Raw genomic sequence first — 21,805 nt, 5'->3', positions numbered from 1 at the left:
TTTTTTTTTTTTATTTGCAAAACAACCCTTAGAATTTACAATGGTTTTAAACAGAATGAATGCTTTAGTAATATTTATAAACTAGTAATTACTTTACTATCTCCCAGATATGGGACACAAGCACTGATTCATCCCCTAATATAAAGTATTATTTTTAATAACAGCATAGCAAGGAGTGTGCTGGGTGATTATGAATTTTACATAATGAATAAGAAATCCATACTAATCCTAACACTGGTGATTCACAGCATAGTATTACTACGGGGGGGGGGGGGAGAACAACCCACTCCAAAAAAAAAAAAAAAGAAAAAAGAAAAAGAAAAAGAAAAAAAGTATGAGGAAGCATGAACCAAGGGAATGTTGTAGTTTGTCTTTTGAATGTCTCCCAAACACATGTGTCTTAAGGTTAGGGTTGCCCATGGTGAACCAAAAAGTGTGACTGTCAGCAAACAGGACCTAGCAGAAGTTAGGTCACTGTGAGTACATCTGAACTTCTCTCTTTACCTCCTAGCTATCCTGGAGCAAAACTGGACCCTCTGACACATACTGCTGCCAGAGGCATTGTGCTGCTACAAGCCAAAGCAATAGGACCAAGGCATCATGAAAACCCCTTAGACTTTAAGACAGAAATGCACACTCTCTGAAGCTGATGATCTCTAGTGTCTTGGTATAGCAGCGCAAAACCAGCACAAGCAATAAGGAAAATGTGCAGAGGAAATACATACTGGAGCACTAAAAAGTAATTTAGCTCTAATTCAAGTATCATTTTACATGAAATAAAATATAAATTTGCTCTGTAAATAAATTTTGGATTTTACTAGAGTGGCATAACTCAATAATACTCATACAGAAATATCTAAAGATATCAACAATTACTTCCTAACTACCAAATTTACATATTTCAACTAGGAATCCATTTTGTTCATATCTAAGAAACAAACTTATAACTGGGTAAAAGTTCTCAATTGCCAGTCAAGACTCTGACTTATGCTTCAAAGCTGAAAAACATAACCCTGCTCCTTCCACTGAACCCTATACTACAGTAGCATCCAATATCACACCACACTGCAAATACTGTAAGTATCCATCTATTCCCCCCACCATCCCCAGAGACAGTCTTAGAAACTTTTCTATTTCTATAAGAGTATTAGACACTCAATAAATGCTTAATGAAGAGGTAGACAAAAAACTGAATAAACAAGTACGCACACTCGGTTACATCTTTCTTACATCTGAAAGCTCTTGATCTTATTGCCACATTTCTTCTGATTTGAGGATACTCTCTAAATTATTCCATAAATATTTAAAAATCCTGAGATAGCACTTAAAAGCTACTGCTGAAAACCTAAGTACAGGAAGTCATAATTAACTCATATTAATGGGCTCTGAAAGACCCACCTGACTTTGTAAATACTTGAAATATTATAGAACTTGTTTCAATATGTTCCATTATAAATACAGAGCTGCCCTGGCCCACACTGGCATTTCTACTATACCTAAGTATATACTACATATATACCTTAGCAGAATAAATATGAAAAAAATAACATTTTATTCATTGTTTTTAACTTACAATGGAAAACATAATAAGTGAGTAAAAATGTAAAATGAAATTTTAGTACAGGAAAATGTCTACCCTGGTAGGCCAGTAAAATAATAAGCATTAAAGTTGAGCTCATATTTTAAAATTAACAAAAGCTAGGCACAAACTTGAATAAACTGAATCAAGGGTTCTTCCTTCACACATGTGACCTCTACTTCTGCAGTATCTCACAAGAACTAGCATATCTCATGGTTGACCAAGGCCTCCCTATCACACAGAGTATACTCAGAATGTGCAGAAGAGGTCTGGCAACACTGAATGACTTAAACAGTCCACAGAGAATGGTCAAGAGCAAGAGAACCGGAGAGATGAACTTCTTAAAGAATTGCTAAGAACCCACCCCAAACCAAGCAAAACCCATTATGGCTCCAAGACTCTGTATCCATGGGAGCTGTAGAGGGAATCAGGAACCTGGTGTCTGTGGGAGCAAGCCACAGCTGTCACTAAAATTGGGAAACTTCCTGACTGAAGTTATTTTTCTGTATTTCTTACAGCCAAAACATCCTTTGCCTGTTGACATCTGTGGTAGTTTGAATGTCATTGGTCCCCATCTCATTGGAAGTGGCACTACTAGGAGGTGTGGCTTTGTTGGAGTGGGTGTGGCCTTGTTGGGGAAGTGAGTCACTGTGTGGGTGGCCTTTGAAGTTCCCTATGCTAAGGATACCTCTCAGAGTGTCAGCTGACTTCTTGCTGCCCAGTAGATGTAAGACTCTTAGCTATTTCTCCAGCATCTTATCTGCCTGCATGCCGCCATGGACCCCACCATGATGACAATGAACCAAACACAACCTGTAAGTGAAACACACCAATTAAATATTTTCCCGTATAAGAGTTGCCATGATCATGGTGTCTCTTTGCAGCAATAGAAACCCGAAGACAGCATCTTTCAAATAACATGAGTCCTTTGGGATACAGATTTTTCAGTTTTCTCTGACATGTTTGAAATAATTGGTTTCTCATCACAGCTTCTTAGATCTAGTAGGCAGTCACAATTGTAAAAACTTTCTCCACATTAAGGTTAATGGCTAAAATACAATTTTAGAACTGAAATGTCCCATACAGAGATGGCTTGAAAGACAAAATAATGAGATCTACTTCTGGGGTTCACACTTAGCACTCTCGGTTGGAAAAGGAAGACTACTCCAGCAGGAGTGTAATGTTCTTCATGAACATGTTCTCTGGGGGGAGCATGCCTGCCAGAATTTCCCTGGCTACCACTGTGATTGTGAACAGGTGACTTGAACTCTCTTGCCTCCCTGTCCCCGTTGTTTAAAATGTTAATAATACTAAGACGCTTAAGAGAAGATTAAATGCATTTACATAGCCAGTATTTAAGATCTTAAGTACAAGCTAACTATTATATAGTACTAAATGTATCTTTCAATCAGTAGCCATAATTCTGCAGTTATGAATTCTCTTTAAGTCTTTAAACTTTTATCTTAAATGTTCTTGGGGCACAGGAAAGCAAGACTGCCATGTCAGCAGGATGGTGACTATATTCCCTAAGTAATATTTCTATTCCTTGAAGAGCCACATACTAGCTGTGGCTAAGTTTAAAAATAAAAATAAAATAGGAATCTACCATAAAAGCCTTAAGACATTTTTAAAAGCTAAGGAAGGAGTTGCATCCCCAGCCCTGAAGAGGAGATGTGTTGCCTGCCCTCGCACCCTATGTCCAGCCCCTGGGGACTCAGCCAATGTTTCTGTGGGCCCAGTTTTCCTCTGTGTCCACCACCTGTACTCAGCAACTTCTCTCCCTGAGAACCCATGGAGTCACCAACTGGGAATCTGGTAAGAATTTGCACTCTCCCTCCTACAGCTACTGCAGTCACATAGCAGACCACTTGCAGGAGCCTGTCCTCACACACTACACCCGTTCCCTGGAGACTCCAGAATCCACACACTGAAAATGAGCAGAGAGTGAGAGACTTTGCAACACTCATTCCAAATGGAATGTCTTCATCTAACCCTTCCGCTCGGGGCTCTGGGAATGCTGCAGAAGAGGAGGCAGAAAGAGTAACAGCCAGTGAGGATGGAAGACAGCAAGATGTGGTGATACATTACTTATGATTTACTGAAGCTTGCCTGATGATTCAGAAAGCAAAGTCAGCCTCAAGCTATAGCGGTCGGGCAATGGTGGCACACACCTTTAAGCCCAGAACTCAGAAGAAAGGCAGATGGATCTGAGTCCAAGACCACCCTGAGCTACTGGAGAATGACTCAGAGCTCATACCTTAAATCACAGGACTTGAGAGGTATTAAAGTTAGAGGCATTCATTCTTGAGCCACAATGAAGATAAGAGCAGAATACTGAGAATAGTCTCTAGCCATGTTGAGGAGAACATAGCCGGTTGAGTGAATCTGAGGAGCAGTGAAGTCAGGAGCAGTCTGAAGATTGCCCCTTTGGTCTGAGCTGAGGTAGAGGTAAGAGCTAGGGCTGGCTACTTTGCTTTTCTGATCTTCAGCTTCAAGTTTGAATCACAATATCAGTCTGTGGGTCTTTTATTATTCGTGCTACACCAAGGAAACAACATCTTCAAGACACAACATGACACACATGTGAACTCAAAGACTGGAGCAGCCAGCACAGGTTCAAGCCAGACGTGGTCCAAGTGCTATAAGAAGGGCAGCAGACATGAGTTCTCATTTCTAACCCTGAAGCTATCTCCAATTGGCAATCACTCAAAAAGAAAAAAACTAGGTCTCTCCAATGGGGTCTCACTGGGCATACAAACCACATTTCAGGATAGGTTCCATGCACATCAGCAGATGGCCAACACAATGGTATTTATGGAAATTCGTTGTCACATAATACTTCATCTGGACATTTTTATTTTAACCTTACTAGTCTTTTGCTTAGCTATTATGATTTCTGGTTTTGTGTTTTTATGGGTAGGTGGGTGGGTAGGTGTGGGTGGATATGTGTTTCTTGTTCTTTTTCATTGTTTTGTTTTTTTACTGTTTGCTTTGCTTTATTCGGGTTTGTTTTCTTATTAACCTATTTGTTTTCTAAAAAGAAAGAAGGCATGGTGTTGGATGGGTGAAAAGGTAGGGAAGATACAGAGGGGAAACAGTGATCAGAATATGCTATATGAAAAATTATTTCCAATAAAAAAAGCTAAGGAACATTCTACAGATAACAGTCACAAATAAAAAGCCTCAAATGGAGTCTATCATCAGCAATTCAATATAAATAGATAACTCTGATTGCTGTGCAACACCATAGCTTCTTAGGGAGAAAGAGGATGCAGTCCAAACAAATAAAAATGAGGACACTAGCAGAAGGGATTCAAAGAGAGTCAAGAAATAATCAAAAAGAAACAGTGGAAAGGGAAAGCTCCCTTATAAGAGAATGTGAGAATAAAAACAAATGTAAGATATAAGTGAAGGGTTTCACGGAGGGCATTAGTCCCTGGAGTAAATAGGACACCCAAAGGAAGGTATGCTGTAGGCCAATGCATTAATATGTCTTCACTGAAGGAAAGGTCAGAGGTGTCAATGGTAGTTGGAATCTTCAGAGGTGATCGTCCAAGAAAAGCACCACATAGAGAAGGGCAGGGGTTGCAGGAAAGAAGCTGGAGAAATAATAGTTGAAGACAGGAAAACAAAACACGTACCCACAATAGAAATAAAAAAAGGAAAGGCAGAGTATGAAACTGACAAATCTGGTCTCACTGAGGATAAGAAATCTCTGTTCTTCAAAACGGGAAGCAACAATTACATCAAGTAATTGTAAATTTGTAAGGAATAAAAATTAATGACAAACACTAGGAATTTTAAAAGGTCATTTCATAATGCTTACCAAGTCACAACTATGATAATGTTGCACGGTCAGTCCTCTAGAGTCAAATAGCTGCGCATTAAAACTCGGAAAAAATACAAGTTTTTGTTTCTGTAAAGTTGTCTCAGGCCAGCAAGATGGCTCAGCAGGTAAAGGTGTGCCCCATCAAGTTGATAACCTGAGTTCAGCCCCTGAGACCCTCTTGGAGGAAGGGATCAACTCCCACAATTTATCCTATGACCTCCACATGTACACATGTGCTTACTCAAACATATTGACAAAGGAGAGAGAGAGAGAGGAGGAAAGAGTCCCTATGTGGATTATTTACAGATGTGCTCTTGCCATTGTCCTCCAACCAATACAGTATAATAGCCACTTATAAAGAATTTACACTGGGAAGAGCTAAGGATCACAGCCAAGAGGGAACATCCAGAGCTAAAGTAAAATGACAGAAATGAAAAAAGAATAAATAAAACTCAAATTTGATAGAAAAAGAAGGGAGAAAAACCAACGGTGAAGAAAACATGAACAATACCTACTCTCGGGATGTATTTACTCTATAGACTCTGCAGCAGAAACAAAATTACGCACAGACTATTCACCAAGAGAGTGCACAATGTGAGGCATAAAGCAACACTCACTGGGGGTAGACAGCACACACACTACAGCCTGTCCAGGAAAATTACAAATTGGATGAAAATGTTAGGAAAATTTCAAACACTTGGGATTTTAGCAACATGTAACTTCAAATATACCCATAGCTCAAAGGAAATGTCGATTGTCAATTGGAAACTATAAAATACTTCCAACTAAACAAAAATGAAGTGTTCTCATTAGCTTTTCTGTTGCTATGATAAAACCAACACAAAGAAACTTGGAGAAGAGAAGGGTTTATCCAGCAAAAAAGGAACAGTCCAGCACAAAAAGAAGTCAAGCCAGGAACCTAGAGGCAGGACAGAAGTAGAGGCCATGGAAGAGTGCCACTCACTGATTTGCTCAGTTTGCATTCTTACACAACTCAGGACCACCTGCCCAGGAAAAACACCACTTACATGAGCGGACTCCTCCCAATTTCAATCATTAATCAAGACTTGGCTGCAGGACATTCTGTTGGAGAAAATTGCTCAAGTGCAGTTCCTTCTTCCCAGTGTCTAGTATGTGTCAATCCAACGAAAACTAACCAGCAACTGAAGATGTTCCATCAGCTGAGAGATGCTAACACATTCCTCAAATAGAAGCTTAAGGCATAGCACTCCTATACTAGCAACCAGATTGTAAGCTTCTTCCTTAAGAAACAAGACAATAAATAAAGCAAAAGGCAGAAAATATTATACACACACACAAATGAACAACAAATATAGTCACTGGTAAAAAAAAAAAAAACCAAAAAAAAAAAAAAAAAAAAAAAAAAAAAAAAACACACCACACTGGTTTTCTTTGAATAATCAATAACTCTGACACACTTCAGACTAAACAAGGAAAACAGCAGAGGACACAAATCATCATCATCTCAATACCTCCTACATAAAAGGGTAAGAAGATACCATATGCAACGTCTATAAATTCGATATCATAAATGAAGTTTCAAAAAGAAATTTCTTGAAAAAAAAACTACCAAGACTCACTTAAGGAAGTAGACTACTTCAATAGTCCTCCGCTAGTAATAGATACTGCAAAGAACAATAAGAAATAAGCACACAAAAAGATAGACATCAGTAATTTAGGGAAACTGTGTCACTGTAAGATTAAGCATAAACCTAGACCATAGATAGCCCTCCCCCAAAACAGTGAAAATGTATGTGTATGTCCATATAAGCCAATGCTCAATGTGACTTTATTAACAATACAACCCCAAACTGGGAAAAACCAAACCTGCTGTATGATTAACAAAATAACAAGCCAGACATCTCATATTCTGTGAGATTCTATTCATGTGAATTCTCAACCTAACTGTAGTTCAGAGCTCTGATTAGTGTTTGTGTAGGCTAGGCGCATGAAAAAGGAAAAACGCTGGCCATAAATGAGCACAGAGGAAAACTTTTCGGTACAAAAATGCTTCATATCATGACTGTAGTATATACATAATTAAATATACTTCCAAATTTCAGACTTACCATTATGTATATGTCATACATCATGCTGAAACATGAAAGTTCCTTATCATACCTAATTTTATAATTGCATGGCTTGCCAAGCACTTATATTTAGTTGTTCCTTGAAAAATATCTGTAAACAAAGATATGAAATCTTAAAAGCTTACACATACACTAACTGGTGACAGAGCTGTTGTTCCAACCTGGCTCTCCTCATGAAACTCCAGGCAACAAAAAACAGACACTAATGGAAAGGCCCCATGACTTCCTCTGGCGTCTCTGCAGGCCAGGGTTTGTTTTCTAGCTCTAGCTGCTATTTGTGGGTCATCAAATCCACTTAGTGAATAAGATCGCCATTCTATTTTTTAAGTAATGGAGAAGAGTGAAGAAAAGTGGAAAGAAATGGAGAGGAAAAGACCAGAGTTCATTATGCTTAGAAACATCACATACTGGTTATAAACACTGGTTTCAATAGAGAATTAGCTTGGGAGTTTATGTGGGCTGAGACACAAAAGCAAATGTTACACCTTACCATGAGTCCTTGTCAAATAGACATTTGAAAACCATTGCTATAGTCCAAAAAAATGGATAATGGAAAAAAAAATGGTTAAATGCATTTCTTTATGCAGTGACATGAAGGAAACATGGGGTCCAGTAGGAATCCTGTAAATGGCTGTGAGAAACAAGTGAAAAATTATTCCTAAACTCCAAAAGTACTCAGTGGAAAGTACATTTGGGGTGACAACTGAGCATGAAACACGTGCCCCTTCTCCTTACTCACCCTGACACAGCCATCGCCTCCTCTCCTCTCCCCCTCCTTCTTCCTTCTGAGGAAAACCTTACAAACCCAGGTCTACAGAAGGAAGCAGAGGCGTAACTTTTCCTTACGTCAGCACCCTGACCTGCTCTCTTAAGTGTGGCAAATGTTCAGATCTGTTTTCAAAGGGCATTGCTCAAAGTCTCCGGAAGGGGAAACCAACACTGGAATAATGCTTTATTCCTATAACAAGACTATTTCCTGCCAAGTTCAATTCTGATAACTCACAAAATAGCCCTGAAATGAGAAGCACCCTTGCCGACTTTAACAAAGCAATCTAAAGGGATGAGTTTCTTTATATTTCCTTTGTGTTTGGGAGTCAGGAGCAGCTTATACACTTAGGCAGGTACACTTACCCATGCAGAGGCATACGGAGGCCAGCACCCAAGGATTCACCTATTTCCACCCACTGGCCTGCTTCTGCAGCCCTAGCACTAAGGTTACATAGACTTGCATGGCCTCACCCAGCTTTTGGGGTGCTGAAGACCTGAAGCAAGATGTTCACACTTGCACAGCAAGCACTTTATCCCCTGCGCCATCTCCCCAGCCAAGGGGACAGGTTTCTAACATCAATGCTGCCTCAGTGCCAATGCTAAGATACTGTTGTTTAAATGCGTGACCACAGAAAGATGATATTCCACCGACTTTTCTCATGTTCTGCCCCAAAACAGCTACCCCCATTAAAGCACACATGGAGCATATATACTTTGGAAAAGTCAAAGTGTAACTACAAATACCCTGCCAACATTGTAACAAAGCATCGGCAGCAATGCTTCCCTGGGCTCTAACACACCAGGCTCCCTTTAAAGAGCCCTCAAAATATCTAGGCACCCATTCCCTCATCACAGATCAAACATCCTGTGATGCATGTCCCCTGTACAGCCCAGCAGCAAATATGCCACACTGCACACCAGGAGACGATTATAAAAGAGACACAAAGGGACACAAAGGACAGAGCTGAGAGCAGCACTTCAATACGCTTCAGACTATGCGGAACCCACTAGAACCCTAGAGGAAGGAGAGAAGAGATAACAAGTCCTGCTTTACAAACATGCAATCAAGAGAATGCTTGCTTTATCGATGCCCAGAGCAATGCAGGCGGGGAAGGCCTACTGTCAACAGGGCTGTCATGACTCCAAGTACACTGCTCTGCTCCTTCCCTGTATCCATTACCACTTCGAAGAATCTAGTCTTCTGTTTGAGACAATCATGCTCCTTCTCCACCTCAAAGACAATGAAAGGAGCCAGCTGCCCAAATCAAAGTACCAGGTGGTCCTTCGCTGGACTAATGCCCTGGCCTGCTCAGGAAACACAATAAAGCACAAGATCAGGAAAAGAGAACCTGGGGTCAGGACATCCAGGTGAAGAGATCAGCTAGGCAGCCAGGAGACAGCCACATGCACACCCAAGACAGAAGCAGGTCTGAGGCAATGGTGACCATTCAGGCTGATGGTTGGAGCCACTGAGGCAGGTCTTCAGCATCAGATTTGAACACTTGCTACAGAGCTGGCCATGATAGCTTATGCCTGTAATACTCCCGCACCCAGGAAGTTAAGGCAAGTAGACTGCTATGAGTTGAGGATCAGTGAGTTCCAGGACAGCCTAATCTACCCTGTTTAAAAGAACAATTATTGTGCAAAAGGCAACATGCCAGGTGCTACAAAAAGTAGGACGCACATATTGTCTCACTATCTCTACTCCAAAGGTTTAAACTGCTAAGAAAAGGAAATATCGGAGTGGTAAAGCTAGACTTCGCTACCAAATATTTTGATGTTGCCAAAGCCAGGCATAAGGATAGAAGTAGAAGCAAGGAATGGAACAGGAAGGAGAGAACTGGGGAGGTTTTCACTGGGGAGGCATCCACGCATTTACATAACAGACACCAAGGATGTTTTCTAGAGAGCCTATTAAAGCCACTTCGTGACTGTTTCTAAAACTGAAGTTAAAACTGTGGCTTCGGAGTGTGCAAGGATGGTCATATAATACAAGGGCAGAATCTGAAGGAAAAGTGCGCTGAGTATTAAGTATTAATAACTCTAAAAAGTATATAGGATATGATTTAAAATGAAAGGAAAGATGTGTCATGTCCAACTGAACCCGACAGTTGGCCACATGTAAATACGTATAAACTCAGTCAGTCCAACACAAAATCATAAACTTCCTTAAAACAGTAGGGTGTGTGTGCGTGTGTGCGCGAGCGTGTGTATGTGCACATGTTGTACTTGTTCATGTGAAGAACGTGCTTGCTATGTGTGTCTGGGCAAGAACAGGTTCATACCTGCAAATGTGCGTCCATAAGTGCACACAGGTAAGGGCCAGACAGGGATCAACTCCAGGTGTCTGCCTCTATGCTCTGCACCTGAGTTTTTGGGGAAGAGTCCATTCTGAAATGAGCACACCAATTGGACAAGCTGACTGGCCAATGAGTTTCCAGGGTATCCGCCTGTCTCTGCTGAGGCTCCACTCAAAGCTTTTTACATAGGTGCTGGGACCCTACTCGGTCCTAGTGTTTACACAGCCGGCTATTCACAACTGAGCCATGTAACCCACATTACAAAGGTTTTGTTCTAATAACATGTTTGATTCGTAAAACATTATGAATGAACCTTGAAAATATCCCAAATGATGAAAGTCATTCATTTTTAGTTAAAAATTTTTAAAGACTAGTCCAATTATTTGAAATATCAAAAATTGAGAGATCATAGAGTTGACTGGAGGTTACTGTGAGCTGGGTGAGCTGAAGCAAAATAGGGAGTAAGTATTAGCAAGCACAAAGCTTCCTTTTCAAGATACTGGGAATGTTCTAAAATAGACTAGAGTGATGGGCAATTTTTATGAATATGCTAAAAACCACTTAATTATAAACTTTTAGTGAGTGAAATGAATGCTATGTAAATTGTATCTCAATAAAGACATTACAGCACAGGACACACTCATAAAATTGAATGTAAAACATAAAAATTACCATTGGTTTTTATTACTGACTTTAAGAAACCATTCATTACCTTAGTGGTATGAGATCCCAGGTTCAGTTCTCAGCAAAACAAAAAAAAAAGGGGTGGGGGAGGCGTGGGGAGAGGAAGAAGACATGCATGCAAAACCCAAAGTGCCAAAAACCAAAGTACATTTATAGCTTGGACAAGCGAGTAAACGCCTGTCTCAGCCTCAATGACCTCAACTGTAAAATAAAACTAACATCTACATAGCAGGGAGAGAAGAAACTGTATCACCGTCGTTTTCTAAGCACTAGACCAACCATGCCCCACCTGATGCTACAGTCAATGATGGGATGCATAGGAATGGCATACACTGCACAGCCTATGCGTGTAGGAGACCATACCATGCAAGTTTATCTAACTTCACTCTCATATTTACAAGAGGGTGAAATTAACTGTCTGTGTACATGTGCACACACATTATGGAGGCCAAGGGACAATTTCAGGTGTCTTTGTTCCTTCAGGTAGAAACTAAACCTGAAGCCCACAATTAGACCAGGCCAGTCTGGGTTTTAGGGATATACGCCCGGTGTTTGTGTTTGATGGTACATGACTATGCACAATGTTACTGAGGAAAATTCACATAAATACATTTCTTTTTAATAAAAAAAAAAATGCTTTTCTTGGATACTACTCAGGAAAATAAATGAGCATCCTACTTCAATTTTTGAAATCATTCATATCAATATCCATAGCTCTTTCATTTTTACATATGTATCTGATGCAGTTGCCAAGGTGAGCACTCTGGACACCTGAGGTGGACATCTTGGCTGCTTCTTGTTCCTAAGCACTCTGCTCTGAGCTTGGTATGAGAAATGCTGAGTACCAAACCTGGCTGATGGCATACTGAGGTTTTTCCTCTCAGATGTGCTCATGGATTCTTGATATTTTTGTCATCCCTTTATTGTTAACCACTATGTAACTTATGTGTATGTGTATCAAAAGTGTATTTCTCAACAACTAATTGAGTAAGGCATTAGTTACTAAGAAGAAGCCCTATTACGGACATGAATGTAAAGTAAAATATGCCTGATTCTCATTTTTAAGCAGCATATCTAAAACATAGGCATGGCATTTCAACCTGACTTACTTTAATTAGCAACTACATTTTCCTGACAAGCCTCCTGTCTTTGGCTGCTTTTTCTACCTCTTTTTGAAGTATACAATTCATCCTCAAAGAATGAGAGCTGATTTGAATGATTCAAAGTTGACTAACAATTTGTAATTAAACAAAATTTTCATATTAACATATTGGCTATTCCTTTTCACAGTATACAAGCAACAATGTAATGTATTTTTCCAGTTCTCGCTCTTATTTTAGCACCATAAACATATTCTTAGCACTTGCTGGTTTCGGCAACTTCAAAGTTATTAGTATTGCATGTCAAGGACATGGTTAGTTTAAATACAGAACAAAGGAAAAGATGAGGATAGCCTTACCATATCATCTGTCAGTGTCCTAATATTTAAATGCTGCAAAAGTAAGGGAAAAAAAACAATCAGTAATCTACAATAGCTTTTTTTTTTTAGTTAATGAGTACAATCTACAATGCTATCTTGAAAGCAATTAAATTACTGACAGTGCAATAAAAGTATATTATATATTGTCTTACTCTAATTCTCAAGAAGATGTACAAAAGTTATCTTGTATGCAGTAGTTTTAAATTATTTACTAAAATTCCTTGGTTTTATGAACCTCACAAACTTTCTAGAAACCTAACTGGGGTACAATAAACATATTCTCCCAACTAATAATTATTGCCATTCAATATCCAGACATACAGCATAATGATACAAAGATTTAAATATAACTCTTATAAAATTTTTGCATTATAAAACACTGAAACTTTAAATTCACCATTAGTATGCAGCATAACAGATAATGAAGCACTTTGCTGGCTTAATGAACTTAAATAATTCTAGTAACATTGAAGAATGCACTGGAATGATTATCTGCATCTTTAACATCACTTTGATTTATCACCAGTGGTGATGGTAGACACTTTTCAATTTCACTGCTAGCTTGTTTGAGACCTCTTTTGCTGATTTCCTTACTAGACAAACAAGGCCACTTTAGAAAATGAATAAATTAGTTTCCCACAAAGCATAGTTCAAAAGAAACAAGTATTTAGAAAGAAAAATATCTGTATTAGTAATCAAGGGCAGGGTAGCAATTTGTATTCAGGTAGATGTATTCAATTTCCAATTCTCCTTCCTTATTCATTGGAGCATTTGAGCTTTCAAAGACAGAAAGGGTCAAACATTTCTAAACAAAAAACCAGATCTATTCATTTATGCTATAAAAGAACATGTGCTAACAAACACATACGTGGTACATACTTAAGTTCAACATCTATTGAACAGAATAACATTAGCACTCACTTTGACCTACTAAAACAGCTTCACAATCATTACTTTACCATAATGATGATCTCAACTAAAAATCTGTCAGTGTAACCAGTGGTGGTGGCACACACCTTTAATCCCAGTACTTGGGAAGCAGAGGCAGGTGGAACTATGTGAGTTCAAGGCCAGACTAGTCTACAGATCAAGTTCTAGGACAGACTCCAAAGCTACACTAAAAACCCTGTCTCAAAAAAAAAAAAAAAAAGAAAGAAAGAAAGAAAGAAAGAAAGAAAGAAAGAAAGAAAGAAAGAAAGAAAGAAAGAAAGAAAGTAAATAAGTTTTTCAGGGTAAATAGTATTCAAATAGTATTCCATAGTCTCTGCCCTAATGAAAAGGAAAAAATGTAACTGAAAGAACCTATACATACCAAGAGAAGGGGCCATGTTAATGACCATGAATGGGACACTCCACTAAGTTCCAGACTCAAATGCCTGCTGAACTAAAACTGCCTATTTTGACCTAAGAATAAGTAATAATGCTGAACTATGTACTGCTGTTTAAAATCTTGGGTATAAAATATGATTTAAGCCTGTCAAGTTTACAGCCAGTGTCATGGAAGAGATTAAATACCAAAACCAAAACTAAACAGTTTTCAAAGCAGGTACAATCCCTACTTGCTATATGTGTACCTTCCAATAGAGCAGGTTATGCACATTGACTTCGGTTAAATACTTTGACTTGCTGTTCTACAATGGGGGGTACCTCCCCAACTACAACTCATCTGACTCCTAAAAGGGGTCATTCCAAGCTCCTGTGACACAAGGACGTATCAAGTTCTAAAAGTAACAAGCTATATGGTCTGATTCTTAAAAAGCAATGCCAAGGGAAATAAAGGATAAAGCTCAAATCCTATTTGGAGTAATATGCCACCTACTTATCCAATAGAAATACTACCAAAGAACAACAGCAGTTTCAGGAAAATACCATAAAAGTAATGGATTTTATTTTAAAGCAAACAATGAAAACATACAATGCCGAGTGAAATAAAAAGTTATGACCAAAAACCTGTAGCAGGTCAACTGTAGCAAGCTTTCTGATTGTATTATCTTCGGACTGCCACTCTGCAAATAATAATCCAGAGACTTATTTTTAATTATGAAAGCTTGGTGTTGGCTTAGGCTTCTTCCCAACTAGGTCTTACAACTTAACCCATACTCTTTAGTCTATATTCTGCCATGTAGCCTGGTTATCCCCATTTTAGTATGGCACATATGACTTGCTGTGAGTCTGCTGGTGAAATCCCCCAACCTAGACTCCTCCTCCCAGTTTCTCTATCTCTGCCTAGAAGTCCTGCCTATTCTCTCCTGCCTGGCCATTTACTTATTCATTAAGCCAATCAAAAGGCACCTTAGACAAATACACACCTTTACAGTATAAACAAATATTCCACAACAGTCACTGGGAGACAGAGGCTAAAAGGCCGGGAGCTCGTAGCCAGTCTAGGGTACATAACAAATGTGAGGCCATCCTGGGCTACAGGATACATGAGTTCAGGGTTTTGTATTTTAAAAAAAAATCAAAGTAGAAGACATAAAATAAGAACTGAAGGTTATGTGAAAATAAAAATCAAGAAGATGCAAACATCTGAGAAAAACACGTGTAAATGTCTTCAAAGTCACAGCCTTTTAAATTAGAATTATATGTTGAATGTGCTAGTGCACAAGTATAATAAGTTGAGCAGGGCGGTGGTGGCGCATGCCTTTATCCCAGCACTCGGGAGGCAGAGGCAGGTGGATCTTTGTGAGTTCGAGGCCAGCCTGGGTTACAGAGTGAGTGCCAGGATAGGCTCCAAAGCCACACAAAGAATCCCTGTCTCGAAAAACAAACAAACAAGTATAATAAGTCCGGCACAACACAGGCAAGAGGACCATATATAAGATCAAGCCAGACTGGACTACACTGCCAAAAGAAGCCTAAATAAATAAATGAGTTGTACTCACAACTTTTATTTAAGGGGGCAGCCACTCATGCAAAAATCAGGTATCTTTTTCATAGTTCTGGGTTTGGTTTGTTTTCTTAAGCTACCTCACTGTACTGGCTTCCAATGTGATTTAAATACTTGCTCAAAGTTTGATCTTCTTCCTAGTTCAAAGTTTGATCTTCTTCCTAGATGACGTAAGTATGTATAAACCCGGATACAGCACATTCTTATATACACTATTTTACACACAGGAAAATGTGATGAATCAAAACAGAACCACAAAACGGGTAGGAAACACAGAAAAAGAAACCTCAAAAGAATGTTTGAGGAAAGAAAGCAAGCAGCTAAGGTCAGGTTTATTATTCCTACTCTTTGGAAAAACGATGCCCTGTTGATTGTCATACGAGCAGGACTAGCCAGGAAGATTCTGAATTATGGCAAAGGCAGGAAGCAATGACAAGCATGGAGATACTGAATGACCAGGGGACAGCAGGAAAACTGACCTTACACATCTGTATCAAAACAATAAAGTTAGCCAGAGGGTGGTGGTGCACACCTTTAATTCTAGCATGCAGGAGGTGGAGGCAGGTAGATCTCTGAGTTCAAGGCTACTCTGGTCTACAGAGCAGGTTCCAGGACAGCCAGGACCACATAGAGAAACCTTGTCTTGGGGAGGCGGGGGGGGGAAGCAATAAAGTAAATAAAATACAAATAAAAATAAATAAATAAATAACCATCATTGCAAAATGTGACAATGTGACTCTCAAACGTAATTATTTGCCTACATACTTGTGAGCACTGAAACTCAGTAGATCTAAGTACTGGTAATCTCCCCTAAAACCTGTAGTGCCCCAAAACAATCTGTTTAAAACCTAGAGGAGAAACATGTAAGTACCACTCAGCAAGTACAAAAACTGTAACATGTAACAACTCTCTGTGACATGCCTGAGGGAGTGGGGGGGGGGGGAGTTATACGTAGGACACATGCATGCCGCAACAGGGATTTGGTGGTCACAGGACAGCCTCAGGTGTGGGTCCCCCCTTCCACCTCACTTGAACAGGGTCTCTTTTGCTCCACTATATACAGCTAGCCAACCTACCCAAGAGCTTCAGGAAAATCTCCTGTCTCTGCCCCAACACCAGCGCCACACATCAAGGTAAAAGCACTGGGAATTACAGATTCACAGTATCTCATGGTGAGATAACTAGCTTACATGTCTTCTCTGGATCCAAAGTCCTGCTCTCAAACTTGCACAAGCAGCATTTTAACCACTGAAATATTTCCCAAGTCCTCAATTTAATATTCCATCCAACTTTTACCATTATGAAGCTTGCACTGTCTAGAGGCCTGTGGATCTGGCACATACACTTATAAAATGAAGACTATCTACTGACTTGAAATTGCTGAGAGCAAAACAGAATGACTAGCACAGAATCCTCTGAGAACTCTGTGGGGTTCTGGCTTTACATTTGTATACACAAAATGAAAGGTGAATGCCCTTAATTGTTAAAGGAGACACTGGGGATGCTGGCTAACCAAGACACCTTTAAATGAAGCCCTCACACTTCCTAGGCTTTTAACGTCTTCCAAGGGGAAGAACCACATGTATCAATCAGGTCATAAGAAGAATTGGCTAGATCCACTCTAAGAAGGAAAAGTTAAGGATTATTAAAAGAAAGCAAGTAGGAACACTGTTAAAAAAAAAAATAAAAAACTAAAGTAATTATTACAGTTATATTTACTCACACCCCCCCCCCAAAAAAAAGCAAATAAAAAGCTTAGAGTAACTGTTTTAGACATTTATATGACTTTTGGGACTTTCAGATGTTATAACTTGGTATGTTCTTAATGCTTGATGTATGATTTAATGTGTTCTTAATGCTTTATGGCAGTGGACCAGAATAACCTTACTGATACTAAAATACACATAACTCTGTATACAAAATCACTGGTAATTGGCTAAGCAGTAGCTGAAGGCCATTAAGACTCTTCCTAAGCCAAAACCTCACCCTTTTTTGCTGTGGTCCTATGTTCAACTTGGTAAAAAGTAAGGGGCACCACTTACAGATAGGTAACAATGCTTTCTACTAATGTCAGTTCTCAGGACAAATGGTCAAGAGGGTCACTGTGGAATTAAAGAGAAAAAAGGAGCTTTTATAGGATTTTTTTCAAAAGAACATAGGATCCAAGAGAGAGAGAAAAAAGTAGAACCACAGAACATAGGTCTCTATACTCCCATTTAAGTAATGCATCAAAACTTTTATTGAAGATAGTGCATGCTGTCAAAAGATAGATTTAGAACTTTTAGAGCATTCCATTAAATGTTGTGAATATCAAGAGGACCGAAGACACAGTTCCTCCCCTATCAACATTTACAAAAAAAAACTGACAAAGACAGATAAGTTATGTAACACACAAGGCACCACCATGCATACCCCAGAGGCAAGTGCAAAGGAAAAAGATTGCAAGCTATAGTCCAAACTTTAGCAGTCTTTATTGTTAGGACATACAGCCACCAAAAACAAATAATCTGCCCTTGCTGTCCTTAAGAACATGACAGTTACCAAGTATGAAACTAGCCGGACTAGGTCAATTTGCTGTTTTTATAACAACATATGATAATATCTGTACAGTACAATTTAACCCTTTAGCTTTCAGGACACAGCTATAAGAATGCCTCCTAAGAAGCTGGACTCAGGTACCCTTTTCGTCAAGTAGACTTCCAGATCAGTTGGTTTGCAGCTTGTCTGTGTGCACAGGAATCACACCATGCCACTGAGAAGGTAGATTGATTACACAGCCACAGTCTCCCAAGGGCCTATGTCAGTAGGTCTAGGTAGCACTTAGGAACTCATGTGCCCAGTGTGTACTCTGGTGATGGGGAAGCTCACCCAGACCCACAAGAGACATTCTGCTCCAGCACTGACCATCCAGTGTTGCCTGAGCCTGCCTCTTTGAATTTTTCAGAAGACTTGGAAAACAAAAAGGCACAAGAGAGATATGGAAAGGAAGAACAAAAGAATTTCAAAGAAGTGAGAAGCGAGGGACCAGAATAGTTAGGACAGGCTCTGACATCAATACAGGACAGGGGCCAGTCAGTCTCCAAGAGAATTCAACAACGTCTGGCATGTAATATGAACTACTCTCACTCTTTCAAATGCTTACACATTTAATCTCATAAGAACACATTTACTAAAAGTTGGAGAGAGGGTCCAACAGTTAAGCAAGCGTGTATCCTGCTCTCTAAGCATCCAATCAGACTGTTCACAATCACCTCTAAACTCCAGTCCAGGGAATCTAACGCCCTCTTTTGGATTCTGTGGGCACCTGCACTCTCATGTTGCACAGGTCCACACACACATTTATACACCTAGTTTAAAAGGGGAAGTGAATCTTAAAAATAAGAATACATTTAATGCCTAAACATTGAAGATTACACCAAATCATGACATGAGAATGGCATGGAGACACGTACCTACAATCCTAGCCTTCCAGAGACAGCTTAAAGAGTGAAAACACACATAACAGTATTTGACTCACAAATATGAAACTGGTAGCCTACTAACCCAAGTGAAGTTAGTTACTGCAACTACTACTGCCTGAAGGGAGAACTCTAAGTATCAATCTTCTAATCATATTCTGTGGTTGGAGAGGACATGTTAGTGTTGTTCACATTTGATTTGGAGTCCAGACTAATCCTTTACACCAAGAACAGGCATGTGGACTTTATCCTAATAACATTTCTAATCCACATGCCTGTGTTTATCTTAATGTCAACACCAATTATAAAGAATACAAAAATGAAATATGACTTCTAACCATGTCATCAAACACACCTACAGGGTCAACTCCTAGGCAATTACAGAACCACAACAAAGATGTGAAAATATCATTCTGCAAGGTTTCTGGATTTAACATCTCAAAAAGGTCCAAAAATAACACTGACGCTTCCCTACCCTTAGGACAAGAGTAAGGCTGGCTCTTTGATAACATGAAGAAAAACTTTCAAGTTGACTAGTTCTTTGTGTGGCTGTAGAGCATGTTTTTATAGTCTGCATGGCAAAAGTCAGAGAGGAGATGTTAGGAATTTCTCTGCAGTCTCTTGTAATCATTCATTCACACTATAATCCTGACTGGCTCAGAAAGACAATCACCCTATCCACTAAGCAGGCTTCTCTTCTGTCCCATAAAGGACCAATGTCTCTGTTTCCATATCTGTATTCTGTGGAAAGAGGAAAGATCAGTTTTCAGAAGGCAGTATCCATGAGGCTCCAGAAGTGGCTAGAAAAGATGCCTTTTTCTGAGGCTGCAGCAGAGGTTTCAAATATGAGCACAGGCTGTGGCATCTCTGCTAGGAAGGCCCACGCCTGCAGAAAAACCAGGAAAAGGAACAGCTTTTGTTTAGACTTTGTTCCAAATGTTATGCATCACTGTGTCTAGGCACCTAACAAGTTGTTTTTTGGGTTTTTTTTGTTTGTTTGTTTTTAAATTCAAATATACCTCCATTCTTCTTCCCTCAAAGAACTCATTCATAGTTCAGGTAAAACTAAACAAAAATTGTTACTAATTCTATTAACACAGTTTTAAGACTTGTTTTAAGAGTTTTCTTTAAATCACTTCCATAGTACATCCAGGTAAAGGCTAGTTAGTTGTCTGAACCACTCACAAACAGGTTCTGTTCTAGGTTAAGAGATTCCAAGAGGACTTCGAGCTGGGAAAGGATGAAAAGCAAAGCTTGTGTTCTACGGGAAAATTAGCTGGTTCCAGAGCATCCAAACTACATTGAAGCTAACCCCAGACGTGCAGTTCCTATAGTAATGCTGCAGCCTCCTAGGCTCTGGTCCAAATCAGGAATTTAGAGTGAATATTCCTGAGGCCAACACAGCACCGTGTGTATTGTTTCACATAAACCTGAGAAGGATCTTGCTAACATTCCAGCATCACCTGAAGAATATATGATTAGACTGACTGAGTGAACAGCTGAGTAAACCATACCCCATGCACATTCTCTATAACCTTCGAATTCTACTGAGAAGCAACACATGAGAGCAAAGATTTAGACATAAGTATGCATCACTACAACAGTACTCTCACAGCTAAAACTGTAATCCACATATTTCCCAAAGCAAGAGAAAAAAAAATGAATCATAATGCTGGTGCACAAAAACCAAACAGTAGAGAAGGAAGGGAAAGAACTTCATAAACTAGCTAAAACTGTAAGATGGCAGAGACTACCATCTATGGAGTCCATTTTGTAGGAAAGCTGATTCAGGGGCAGTTTATGTAAATGAGTAAGATGTCAGGTGGGTGAGCACCTTCTCACCTGCGGTTAAGTGAAACACATCTTATCACCTATTTACAAGGCCTCAAGAATCAAGATTATTTTCCTCAGCCTAGTCTTGTCACCGATTAAGTTACATTACATGATTGACAGGCTGAGGTGGGTGGGGGTGCCCGCCCTACTGTAATCTTGTTGACTGACTAACTTGTGGGTAACAAGCATAGTTCATGTAACTAAGTAGAAGACAGTGGCCAGATGAGGTTAGATAGGAGTTGTGGGGTATTAGATATGATCTTAATGTTCTGCTTCCATAGCATTCCTGTATGGCTACAACTCAGCAAATGGTTGCAATATGGTACACTGGGGGGAAGGGGTGTATTTAAAACTATGTGCAGCTTTATTGATGCTGATTTTATATATCTAGGATGTGGGATTGGAGCATGGCTTTCATAATCTTACATATTAGTCCAGCTGCTTGCAAAACACATTTTTACAATAAGAAAAGCTCTAAGTTACTATAGATAATAGTTTTCACACTAAATCGAAAATATAGAGTATTTCCTTTTGAAATAAAAATGTATATGCATTAGTAAAAGAATAAATGGAGCTCTAAAATATGTCTAATAAATGATAGAACCACAGATTTTTAATAGGTTGAGTTTTTAATGCATATTTCCAGTGTGTCAGAGTATATTAAACACATTATTCATTTTTTTTTAATTCACATATATAAATTAACCAATCACCGAAAGCTCCTTGGTTCTGTGAATTATTGATGTTGTCACCTGCTAGAGACTTAATTCCAAGAAAAATATACGAATCACTACATCACAAGCACAAATCCTTTTGACACAAATTCAATTTCTGTGGCAACAATAATATATTGACTTAGCTTATTTTTCTATT

The 21,805-nt window shown here is 39.2% G+C and overlaps 1 protein-coding gene across 1 annotated transcript in view; it reads right to left on the bottom strand.

Moving 5' to 3' along the window:
* The window catches only part of Diaph3 (diaphanous related formin 3), a 435,882-nt gene that overhangs the window by 397,404 nt on the left and 16,673 nt on the right, over positions 1-21,805 (bottom strand). The window contains exon 2 of the mRNA XM_051195312.1: positions 12,731-12,763. Coding sequence (XP_051051269.1) covers positions 12,731-12,763 — 33 coding nt within the window. The remainder of the gene's footprint in view (positions 1-12,730; positions 12,764-21,805) is intronic.

This window comes from Phodopus roborovskii, unplaced genomic scaffold (assembly GCF_943737965.1).
Source record: "Phodopus roborovskii unplaced genomic scaffold, PHOROB, whole genome shotgun sequence".
Lineage (NCBI taxonomy): Eukaryota > Metazoa > Chordata > Mammalia > Rodentia > Cricetidae > Phodopus > Phodopus roborovskii.
This window is presented reverse-complemented; position numbering and strand designations above follow the sequence as displayed.